At 37.5% G+C, this 13,351-nt stretch overlaps 1 protein-coding gene across 2 annotated transcripts in view; it reads left to right on the forward strand.

Annotated features, from left to right (window-relative positions):
• The window catches only part of LOC149258661 (phox (PX) domain-containing protein), a 279,551-nt gene that overhangs the window by 218,971 nt on the left and 47,229 nt on the right, over positions 1 to 13,351 (forward strand). For both annotated transcript variants that reach the window (XM_089415650.1, XM_089415646.1), the window contains one exon: positions 8,069 to 8,363. In XM_089415650.1, the coding sequence (XP_089271776.1) occupies positions 8,069 to 8,363 (295 nt within the window). The remainder of the gene's footprint in view (positions 1 to 8,068; positions 8,364 to 13,351) is intronic.

Below are 13,351 nucleotides of genomic sequence, written 5' to 3' on the forward strand. Positions count from 1 at the left end.
CTTCTTGAACTAGGTGATCTTCCTCTTTCTTTTCTTTTATTGTCTTGAACAACAAATGCAAAGGGCTCTCCTCCTTCATGCTTTTGAATCCTCCCTCTGGCAATCATCCTGTTCTCCTCTTGAGTGCATTTACCGACGAGCTCATCAAATGTCGGGAGTACATTATTGTTGCTTATAGTAGTAATGAAGGTTTCCCAAATAGGAGGATTAATTTGAAGAGTCACCATTACTAGCTCTTTGTCAGATATAGGCTCTCCTGCAGTCTGCAATTGATCCCTTAGGCGGGATATCCTCATGACATAGGATTGCACAACTTACCCTTTGTTCATCTTCATGTCTTGGAGTTGATTTTTCAGGGAGAGGATATGATTAAGGTTGTTGACCTCATACATCCCAACCAACTTATCGTAGATTTCCATAGACTTCTTCAATTTCCCATCATAAACAAGCAAATGATATTGCAAAGAATCAATAAGAATTTTCTTGGCTTTGTTCTCACCTTTCTTATACTTGGATTTGGCAGTATCAAGAGCATTTTCTGGAGGCTCAAGAACTTTTCCTTCCACATATTCCGGGACATCATTTTCATCCAATATCATTTCCACCCTAATCTTCCAAGCAACAAAGTTTGATATATCACCCAACTACTCATTTTTCTTGAAGAAAGAGATAGACATCTCGACCAAGTCAAAAAGGCTCCTTTAGCTTCTTCCAAAGATGATTGCTCTTGTCTCTTGTCTCCTTAGGCTTGTCTTCTCCTTAGCCTTGATACCATGTTAATTTTCCACTGTTCTATGCTGTTACAATCACTTTAGCCAAATTTCTTTCTTCAATTAGCAATCTCTTTTAAAACATTTTAATCTTCCAATGATCAATAACAATTTTAGATAGAATAGTAAATGCAATGTACAATAGAAGACAATAAAGAACAATAACGAGAGACACCAAATTTGGTCAAAGACCAGGGAAAAACCCCACAATTGAGAAAACCCTTTCGAATTGTTCTTCTTATTAGATTTTCATAAAATGTTCAACAAAAGGGGTACAGTGTTCCAATTCATCAATCAAGAGTCAAAGTCAATCCTTTGACTATTCAACAAAATAAACCAACTGATATCCAAATGATGAGCCAATAGTCAAATCTGTTTCAAGTCAAATCTGGTCAAAGTCAACAACAGCAAATGATGCCCTAACCAGTCCTCAAGTCAACGATCAACAACCCTCCAAAAGTCCCAGTCAAACTGCCAGTCAATGTTGCCTTCCAAGCTGATCAAAGATAGATCAAAACAGTCCCAAAATCCACGGTCAAACCTGGCCAACAGAGAGAATGTCTGTGGGCAGATCTGCGGTCAAAGTTTGCAGTCAACTGTAGTCAAAGTGCCTAGAAAGCTTCAGCTTCTACGCAAAAAAACTCGGCCTCAAGAAATTGAAATTTTCTGAGTTAAAGGAGGTCAAAAACAAGTCAAACTTGGTCAATGGCTAGACAAACTCACCTAGCAAAAAGTCAATGCAGAAAATCAGACTTGTCCTTCCTTTCCTTCGCACGTGTGAGACAGAGATCTGCAATTTCAGATGTACGAACCAATCACAAGAGGAGAGAGAGAAGAATGAATGAGTTGATGTGATGCCAAATGAGGTTGACTTGTGTTGTATTTATATGCTTCCTTGGAGATCCAATTTATCTTTAAAGCTGACTTGTACTTTTGTGCACATGTGGGTTTTCACATTAAAAATACTTTTTTCCTTGACCAAATTAAATTTTTCCAAGGGAGGGAATTTGTCCCTAAGCTGCCAAATTAACATGCTGGAGTACTCTTGAAGTTTTTTCCTGAAGCATTGTTGAAGACAGTTTGGAGGCCTTTTTGAAGTAAGTATTTTTTGTAAAGTTTTTATTTGACAAAGTTGGAGCTTGGAGTTGTTGAAAGGATTGGAGTGCTTATTTAACCAAGTTGGAGCTTGGAAGTTGTTGAGAGGATTGGAGTCTTCATTTTGACCAAGTAGGAGCTTGGATCTGTTCAAGGTTTGAGCATTGAAAAAGTGAAGGATTTTGTTGTACAGGTTGGACCCTGATTTGTTGTAAAAGAGGATTGGAGTCCTCACTATTTTAATCAATAAAATTATTTTTGTTTTATCTCGTGTTCTGTTCTATTTTGTGATAAATATCTTAACTGACATAAAATAACATTTGAAAGAAATACTGATTCACCCCCCTTTCAATATTTCCAACAAGATGATCAATTCCATGTGAATCTTCAGGAAGTACCTCCCTTGCTAAGAGGGAGTGTTGATGTTTGTAGCTCGAGCAAGTGCTTCTAAATAGGCCTAAGTGTCTAGGTGTGTAGAAATTGCCTAATACACCCTTAACCTTAACAATTACCTTAGTGATTAAAGTAATTTCTTTTATAAGATGAAAGTGAGTTAATCTAATGAAATGCAAAGGTTTTTGCATTTGTGAATTAGATGAATCTCAATCGTCGATCTCAAGTGAGGTGAGTTCTAATCTTAACAATCAATCACTTTGGAGATGAGTGCTATGGATTTGGTGATAACCCAAACTTATAAAAGAATGGTTGGGCCAAGGGAGAAGACAGAGAAGACATCTTGAGCACAAGATACAGAGAGAGTGAGATCTCAATGGTTGGGTGGAGGACTTCCATTCAAGTGTGCCCGGTCCGAGTAAGGTCCAAGGAGCTACAAGGGAGATCCAAATCAACCAAGACAGATCTAGGGCTTGATCAACTGGATCGGATCTAAGTTCATTGTTGTGTAGTTGATTTGCCTGAGTGGGAGATTTTCCCAATAAGGGAGGTCGAGTAGGTTTTGAAGTTATTTTTTGGGAGATTTTCCCAATAAGGGAGGTCGAGTAGGTTTTGAGGTTATTTTTAGTGAAGAACTGTTGATTGGGCATAATATGTGTGTGTGCTTATGTGATTGAGATTGGTTGTTCTTCCACTAAATATTTTTGTTTGTGTTAAAATTCTAGTAGTGCTTTTATTCAGTAGTTCTGAGATAATCTGCTAGGAAATAAGTTATCCAGATTACTAGGTTCAAAAATTAAGAATGGTGTCCTTGTAGCATGAATGCACCTTATTTTACTTGTAGTGTTTTCTTGATTTACTTTTGGTATTATATCTTCTTCATGCACTATTGTTGGTTTGTTTATTGCCAAATTTCTATTAGTAATTACACTTAGGATTTCCATCGTTTATATTTCAACATGCAAAAATGTCTTTACTTCAATTGGATTTGCACTTTCTTCAATTGTAATGTTGATTGTATTTGTATTTGTTCCTTTCTCCACAACTTGGATTTTTTCATGTAAAGGCTTCAGTGCTTCCCTTTTGATAAGTTGTTGTAACTTGTTTTCCAATGACTTTTTATCATTCCTAAGCTTCCTAATTTGTGTAAGTAGGTTTTGATTATTATTCTTTAGGCATGAAAATTCTTTATTTTTTGATTTGTCGACTTCATGTTTAATGTCTTGAGTCTCAATTTTCCCATCTTTTATCCTACTGATTTGTTTCAAGTTTCAACAACTTTTGATTAGGGTTTCCTTAAACGAGAATTATCATCATTTTTTTCTAGTAGGTTCTTATTGAATTCCTTCTCGAGATGTTCCTTCTCTTATTCTAATATTTTATAATTTATTGCACTAGATATTTTTTTTCTTCTTAATTTGTTCAAGTAATTTTGATTGTGGTCTTTTAGTTGAGAAATATCCTAATATTTTTCTAATAATTCGTTGCCAAACATATTTTCAAGATCTTTATATTTTGTCATTGTTAAACTAGTTCATCCTCTGATTTTTTAATTCACGATTGTATTTGTGTGTCACTTTGATATTCAATTAGAGTAAAAGTTCTATAACATTCTGAGCAATTGACATTTTGATTTCAGAATGATTCCAGACAGGCAAGCTCCCTTACACAAAAATGACATTTTGCCAAAAAGAGTAGAATTTTGTGTGAAATTCGTAGCTTATGACTTCTTCTTTGATACACTAATGTAGAGGCTCCACGAAAGTTGATGCACTTCAGCAACTCCCTTCAATAGCTTCCTTTCCATACTACACTATTTCAATCAATCCTAGGCACCTTATAGCTTAGGTATTATTATGTAATATCATTTTTATACTTTATAACTTTTGCCTTCAAAATCTAATTATACATTTTAACTCGTTCCCTTCAAAATCTAATTATGCTTTATATTTCACTAGAAAATAAGATTGTATTGAACTTTGAAATGGATTCCTTTAATATCTTCTTGATTCCATTTAGTTAATAATAGGGCCTCAATACCTTTGGAGTATAATAAAGGTAATTTATCAGTTCTAAAACTTTTGATGTGGTAATCACCATTGTAGTTCTCTTGCTACTTACTTAGGGTCCACTAGGCTATAATAATATAGCACAATTTAAATTACTCATATTCCTTTTTGTTCATTTGAATTTTATCACTTTTTCATTAAATCACTTTTAGAAGTATATATGAGTGATCATTAACATTTTGATAATCTTTCAAATCAGCATGACTTATCCAGCCATGGGTCATGTCTTATATGCCCATGTTTTAGAAATGGCGGCTGTCCATGTATACACTGCTGGTAATCAAACAATTTAAGAATCAATTGCTGAACCTCATATGAGCCTTAACCCAAATTATTTATCCTCTTGTAATTCTTTTAACTATGCTTCTATTGATTGCATTTTTTTACTCATGATTCAGAAATGGTGGTTGTTGCATGGGAATGTAAGGTGGCTATGGTACAGATGCAGCAAATTTGGTATGGTAGCATATGGGTTGTGGTAGCTACTGTTTTTTTGTTTTTATTAATTTGTGTGTATCTGTATGGACGTGACAAACTGGTATAACAACTGCTATATGGAACTATATGACAAGTTACAACATGGTACAGATGGAACTTATTGATATGACAATGTATGGATAATGTACGACTAACAACAATGCATAAGTGGGGTAATTCAGTGGTTTCACTATATACTTGTGACCCTGATTTTCCTTTATTTCTCATTCATGTTTTTTATTTTATATTTTCTTTAAACTTACAGCAAAATAATGTCTTAGAGTATAATTTTGAATTTAAAGATGGTCAAAGGACAGTGGTGGTCAAGGACCCGTGTCAGAGAAATTATGAAAACCATGGTTGTGTCCAAAAACAAACAAGTATGTTGCCAAGGGCAACAGCTTTTTGACCAATGGTCTGTTTAACAACGGTCGTAATCAGACTTATCTCAGATGCCAAATGTGATAAACCAGTCTGATCTCAGATGCCAAATGTGACAAACCAATCTGGTTCAAATCATGAGTATCCAAAATATTTGGAACAATATAAAGAATGCCATGTGGAAATAATAATATACTAAAAATGTATGAGAAATGAATCAAATGATTGAATATAACAGGATGATCGAAGTACAATGGGCCTCGATAAATACCTAGTCTGGTGCCTTTTCGCTAAGGATTATGTCCTTTTGTTAAGACATGACATTTCATAATGTTGTCTTTTCAATTAATTATTTATTGTTGTGTACCTATATTTATATATTTATGCTTATTACAAAGAGAGTTCAAGCAGTGTCACTAATCACTGTTGATGAAGTCAACCATAAAGATGGCACCATAGAGAGTGTGACCTAGGTAATTCTGTAAATGGTCCCCAATCAAATCAATGATATCTCCTCAAATAAGGTGCAAGTGGAACTCCTTTGACCAAGTCAACTGATCATTAGTCACTTCCAAATGTGTGCAAGGTGTGGAGAAGCTTAAGTAGTCCTCATAATGAAATGCACCACCTAATGGCCTGGGGATACATGCATGAGTGAATGATGTGGAGGATAAAAACCATATGGTGCATGCATAGTAAAACCCTAGTCAACTCAAGGTTCAACAACCTCATAAAAACTCGTGCCAATGGATGTGCCAATGGATAAGGATAAGACAAGGACAAGCTAGCACATGTGAACAGGGTTAAATTGAGGCTAGGGTGAATTGGATTTTTTGTGGGTTGCCTCAACATGTGTGCAAAAGGGGAAGTGATAACATGAGTTGTGTACCGCATAAACATAAGTTGTGTTCCTTAGTGAATAATTAACAAATGAAATATAGGAAATTAGCCTCAATGAAGAATTAGAGCACTTAGAGCATTAGAACACTGATAGCAATAGTCTAATAATTGGGCACTCAACTTAAGGTTTATAATTTAATTAAAATATCTTGAACCATTTGGGAGTGTTCACACTGGAAAAAGTGGGAAAAGTGAGATTTAAGGGGTTAATATGGAATAGTGCTTAGGGAATTATAGGCAAAGTGTGGCATGTGCCTTCTAGGAGATGGAGTGAAGATAAATGTAAGTGTAATCATGGGTTTTACCTAGGTAAAAGGTAGAGATGTGATGTGATACAAAAACTACCTAGGCAAAATGGTGAAGTGTGATGAAAATGTATGTGTGAGTAGATTTCACCAAGGAAAAAGTGATAACATGGTTGCAATAAACAAATTGCGAAGGTGATTACATCATCATGCTAGAGGATACTTCATGATCTAACCGTGCAACACAAAGTGAAAGTGACTAGAACTTGACCAGGTAATCACTGTATGATGGTCCATGTAGAACCTGATGCACCACTGAAGCAATCTCCACCAATATTCAGGGATTTGGACAGCTAGAATCATCACACCAACTTGCACAAAACCAAGTTTACCTCATATACACGTGAGGAGTATCACATTGTATATAGTTCTTTGTATTATGCCTTTCTATATTCAGACTTTTTCCAAGAGATGCAACAGCTTCCAGGCTAAAGATCCAAATTGCTAACTAAGACCTTTGATGTGGAGTCATTGAGTTTGATCTGCTTAATCCACTGGAATGGAGACCTACAGTGCTGTATGTCTGAGTATTAGATTTGGAATTGTGCTGGTCACTAAACCTGAAATAAGTTGAAGTCCTGAAGATTGAGTGATCCATGCAGGAGGGATTCCACATTAAATAAGGTGATAAAGAAATATTAGGAATGTACGTTGCCAGGAATGCAGTGTTATGTTTGAGGAACTCGACTATGAAATTTTTAATGTCTACTGCTTTTCCAGAATTAAGATTAAGGTGGCTTGGTTTAATGTTTGTTCAGTAAATAAATGACGTGCTGGGCATAAGCAAAGGCAAGGGGACAGCACCAGACAAACTCTGTTTTATATTTGATCCCTTTTCTTTTTCATATGAAGATGATACGTGCTCTGAGCTGTTTTCTTCTTGAATAGATACCAGGCCATGGTGGAACTGATGAGTCTATGGAGAGCATAACAATAATCATCATATGAAGCATTATGAGGGGTGTTGAGTTGCAAATTGCATGATGGCTTTCTTTGATATGAATCGTTTCTTAAAGACACTTTCTGCTCATCAAGTTCAAACTGATTTTCCGATATAAATTTGAATCTGATGATTTGACTGAGTTGTTAGATTATGTAATTTTCTTGTAGTGGCTGCTGTTGATAACTGTAATGAAACAGAGTTGAAGATTTAAGGTTTCCTGTTATAATACTCTATCATATACTGAGACTAACTTGAGTTCTCTCCACCCTTGTATTCATGCGATTGGTGTTTCAGTATGAGTCGGCCTTGGTTTGCTGTGAAATATTGGTAATCAAACAAAATGATTATAAGAATAAAAATTGAGAGTATGATGTAGAGTAATTGGTGTGTTTTCTGTGCATTGGAATCGTTATCATTGCTGCGTATTTGTAAAAAAAAACTCCCAAGGGGTAGGCATTATTCCAAATTTGTGCGGTTGCATGTGATTTAGCCAGCATCTTTCAGCTCAAGTATTTTTTGAGATCTTACATTTCTCACAGTGCTATTATGAGCAGCCGTATGTTGTTTTTGTTGTAATTGCCAGTCCAACATAATCTGTCATTGTTACATTTCTTTTTATATGCTCAAGAATTTTATTTACATTCTAAACTGTGGCAGTTATTTTTGGTTCTGTTCAACATCTATGAATGAGTTCCTGGTGATCAAAATAACAATGGAATGACATATGTTCTACAGATTCTTTGGCCTGATGGTATTTTCCTAACTAAACATCCCCGGCACCAACGTCGAACAACTTCCTCAAAAGGCGATCCATCTGCTTCTCATATCCCATCATCTTCCTCAAAAGGTGATCCATCTGCTGCACATATCACACCATCTTCCTCAAAAGGTGCTTCACACATAACAGAAACAGCAACATCACCTAAAGAAGTAGAACATGGGAAACATGAAGAGAAGGATAACCAAAGCTTGTTGGATCAACAGATGGAAGAAGCTCGTCGTGCAAAATTTGTCCGTGAGTTAATGATTGGTAAGCTGAAGTGTCGGTTCTTATATCTGTGGGAAGTATTTTAGATGATAGTTCACTTAGGTCCCTTTTATGAAGCTGAATTAGAATGTTCTTTTATGTTTGATAGTATATTACAATCAGGAAAAAGTATCTTCTACTTGCAAAAATTTCTGAACTGAAGCTATCCAAGAATATTTGGTAGCTATTGACGAATGTTACATTTATCGTTATTGGCAATTTATTCCAGGGGGTCCAACATTTAAATTATCAGCGATATTGGGGAAATTATCGGAAAATATCGGGAAAATTAAAAAATACAAAAATAATCATTTCTTTTTCAAATTTTTAACTTGTAAAACAACATCAACATCAAGCAAACACATTACTATATTAATATAAAAATAAAATCGATATATAAGATGTATAAGATGTCAAGTGATACATCAGATATCGATATTGAAATATGATACTTGTCCTAAGTCATAAGATAATGGAATGATGCAAAATCATATAAAAACAAAAAGAAATGTATCTCATGAGATGAATTATGGCAATGAAAGCAACAGATTTCCCCTTGTTTGCTTGATGGAAAATTGTCACATCATCGTCAACAATGCTATCAGAACTGGACCAAAAGATTGGTTGACCAAAACATACAAAAAATACTTTGATAATAACATATTACCACTCCCGATTAGCCGTTTCCTGTAAATTTTGGAGAAACCTCTACCTACACCCGTACCCAAGTTCCCAACGTTCCCTCGTTCCAGAAACTCATGCAACATAGATTATTATGCAACTCTCATTTTAGTAGAGCACTGAGGAGTTCTGGTAATGTACATATGATACATTACAGATTAATACTGATAATAATAATAGTAATATATTCAAGGGATGTCAAGTGGGTCTAGCATGGTTAGTTGAGAGGAGAAATAGTTATCCTCACCACCCTTTTACAAATCCTGATTGTGACATGTTCACAACTCCACATTGTTGATGGGGCCTGCCAAGATACCAACAATCTCATCCTCGCTTACAGACTTGAGGGTCAGATGAGTGATATCTATTAAACATAGGACTATTCAATATGTATATATAAAGTCATGCACTATTGAAGAAGCTTCATTTATTCATTATTAGTTATAATTTTATCCTTTATGCATTTCATTTCTTTTGCCTACTTATGTTTGATATTTCTTAGGTAATGAGCAAGTTTGTTCATTGTAGTGGCACCAAAGGTTATGTGGCCAAAGAGCACCAATCTTTTCTATGGCTGGTCTCCAATAATATTATCACCAAGATATACATCAAAATTTTAATAGAATACAGGCATATTTCTCAACAAAAAATGTGAATTCATAGTGAAAAGACCCTAAACAAGCTGCAGACAAGCAAACAACCATTGACTCAATGGTGTGCTTAATGTATTTCAAAAAGTTGCAAAAAAATGCCATTATGTGTGTTACAACTTACCACTAGAAAAAGCAAAATCCGATTTGTGGTTTTCATCGACATTCATTTGGCAGCTTGCACCAGGATATGTATATTTTGGTGATTTTGTTGGATGGTTGAGTCCACACATTTGTAAGCAGATTTGCACATATGGAATAGATTCACCTTTTGGAACCCTTATCGACATATGTTCACCCATAAATGTTCATTAAGGGTACCTTTCACATCTCCCAAGGCAATTTTGAATATTGGGAGGCATCTCACACCGTTGGAGTTTCTAGGGGAGTGCTTTGCATCACATGTGGACACTAAGTATTGTGACCCCTTTCTTGGAGATCATTGTAGCCTTAAGAGAAGGATTTAGGGCGTATTTGAAATTTTGATGAGCATCTGGAGGAGTTGCTCTAACTTTAAGTGCGATAATAAATATTTTAGGCCACCTTTTGCACGTATTTCTTTTGAAATTTTCACTACTGAAATTCTATTGCAGCAACTGGAATTAATTCTTCTAACTGTAAAATTAATTATGCAGTTTATTGCTACAACAACAACAAGCTAATCACTGCAATCTTCACAAATGAAATATTGCGGAAGATAAATTGGAAATTCAGAAAATGTTGGCACACACACAAAAATATAACACGTTATTTTTGAACAAAAGTCCCCGGAAAAACCCAATGTGGGAAAACCAGTGCAACCACTGAGGGTTTTTATTATTAAGCAACAGTGAGAAATTCTGAGTACAATCTTCACAATGAGCTAATCACTGCAATCTTCACAAATGAAATACTACGGAAGATACATTGGAAATTGAGAAAATGCTGGCACACACACAAATATATAACACATTATTTTTGGACAAAAGTCCTTGGAAAAACTCAATGTGGGAAAATTGGTGCAACAACTGAGGGTTTTTATTATTAAGCAATAGTGAGAAATTCTGAGTACAATAAATGTCGCCAAAGTGATGAATCTATTCAAGAGAAATACTAGCAAAAATATCTGAGGGAATTTACCCTCTCTCCGAGCAATCCCGGCACTCGCTGACCTCTGAAAAGCTAGCCGTCCAAATTGTTCTTCAGAGGCTCTGCATCACCCCTGCGCTACCTGCCAAACACACTGCTTGAATCAACTGCCAATCTTGCCGTCCTGTCTGTTGTTGACTAGGAAAATGATTCTCTGATCTTCTGGAAAATCTTTCCAGCCTTTGGAACTGAAGATGTCATCCCCTTTAGCTGAATCAAAATGCTTACTTGAGGCTCTGCGTTGCCTCTGCGTAGCCTCCTGGAGAATATTTTCTGCCTCCTCTTTTTGACCCTTCGGAACTGGAAAACTTCCTCCGTACTCGCTGTCTCTGCCCCTTTCTGTGTATGCTTCCCTTCTCTGGCTTGAACGCTTCAAGCAGAATGCTGCTGCTCTTTGAAAAATTGAACTTCCCAAGGAAATCGATCTCAAGTGTATTTCTCCATCTACCCATCAACCTCTTCTTATAACCTCCAGTTGGGACTCCAACGACCAAGATTAAAACTTAATCAATGACTGAGATTATTTCCTAGTCGGTTTGTGTGAGCTTCTAGAGAAATCTCACCTTCCTTAGTGTTGTAGCGGCTACAACAACCCTCTAAAATTTTGCTTGAGCTTCATTTTGGAGCCTCCCTACCAACCTTTCACAGTAGCATGTCTTGCTTTGTCAAGTACACAAGCTTCAATGCTTTTCTTGGAGAATGACAGCCTGTCCATCAGAGCTTGTTGCATTCCCCTCATAGGCTGTTCTTCTAGACTTGGTCCAGCTGCAGGCTGAGCAATTCCCTCCCTTAAGAAATTACGCAATTATGGAGGGCAACCAACTTTCCCTCTAGAAATTGCGCAATTCAGTCTGGCAGCCTGCTGGGCTCTAGAATTGCGCAATTCTGCCAGTCATGCTTCATCCAGAAAATTGCGCAATTCTTCCCAGCAAGGCTGCTCAGCCCAGGAATTGCGCAATCCTGGGCAGCAGTCAGCTGCTCTGCTCAGAAATTGTGCAAATCTCCTGGGCAACCAACCCAACTCCCTTCCAGAAATGCGCATTGTCTCCCAACAATTGAGCAACCTCTTGCATGTGCAATTGAGTTGATTGGTTCCCTCCAGGACCGAAAGCAAAACCGAGTTGCATGCACGGGTTGCTTCTCCCAAGGCAACATGCAAGGCATCCCTTGATTCAGGGATCTACTTTTAGTAGCTAAAGGTTGCAGGCAAAGATCATTTCGGAAACCTCCCACCAAGTGTCGCTCTTCCTAGATTTGTGGCATGTGCGTCACATCTTCGATTTTATCAAAACTCATGAACGTATGCTGCAGAGCTCATTCCTCACATCAACCTTGCAGCTCTGACATCCCACATTGCATCTAGGAGTCGTCGGCACATTCAGCTTAGTTGTTTTGGGGTAAGCCCACCCTCCATGTCTTGTGTTGCACTTTTGGAGCTTTTTGTGTTTCGCTTCGTATGAATGCTGTCTGCTTGATTTCAGTGAGCACTTGCCGTCGTTTTGATACATACTAGCTTGTACTAGCACCGTTTTAGTTTTCGTTAACTTCTCACTACTGTCGCATGCATGAAACCGTTTTTCACGAACGGTCGCCGATTCAGTGACTCGCCTCACCCACATGCATGTTGTTATGTTTTCTGAATCTATCATTCACGGTTTGCATGCACGATCATTCACTTATGCTTACACTCAGTATGGCCATGCATTCACATTCACATTCGCTTTCAGTTGCTCATCTGCGGGTCTGAGCAGCCTTGGCCCGGACTTTTTCTCACCAAGACAACATTGCGTAATCCTGAAAGGGAAGGCTCTGTCTTCCTCTCAGGAAATGCACATTTTTGCCCAGTGACTACCCTTTGAGGGACAGTGACTGCTAGCCCAGAAAATTGCGCAATGCAGTCACTGGGCCTGCAGCCATTGCTCACTGAGATTGCGCATTGCGCAATTCCAGCAGTGAACAGCCGGGCTGGACTGTGCATTGTGCAGTTCCAGCAGCCAGTCTGCCTCTTGACAACTCGGACTGTACCTTGCGCAGTCTTGGCAGTCAGTCTCTCGACCTCCCAGTGGAAATTGCACAACCTTCATGAATAGTCACACATGTATGTTGCAAGTTAATTCTCAAGCTCATTTTGGTTTTCGACTGACAGATTGCTTGCCATGAGTGTTACCATATCTCCAGATATCACAGGTGTTCATCTCCCTCTCAGCAACACAAGTACAATGGTTTCCGGGAGAGCAGAGTCGAAGACACCGTTCAGAGCATACTTGGGGATGTAGTCGATCAAGTGTCTATGGAATTGCCTAGCCACGAAGACATCAGGTTGTTCGTAGACAAGGACATCAAGATATGATGACAGCAACATCACAACAGGCAACACTATGAACAACCGTTGAAGGTAGCATACCGGGTGCAACGAATGTAAGAGGAAGGTTGTTGACAACATAGAGGTGGAACAAAGTTGCAAGCTCAAGCAGATCTACTTGTGGTGAAAGCAACTTTTGAGACTCAGGCTACGAGGTGACGACGTGACAT

Source organism: Pinus tabuliformis, chromosome 6 (assembly GCF_031772625.1).
Source record: "Pinus tabuliformis cultivar Carrire ecotype Pingquan chromosome 6, CPIR1, whole genome shotgun sequence".
Lineage (NCBI taxonomy): Eukaryota > Viridiplantae > Streptophyta > Pinopsida > Pinales > Pinaceae > Pinus > Pinus tabuliformis.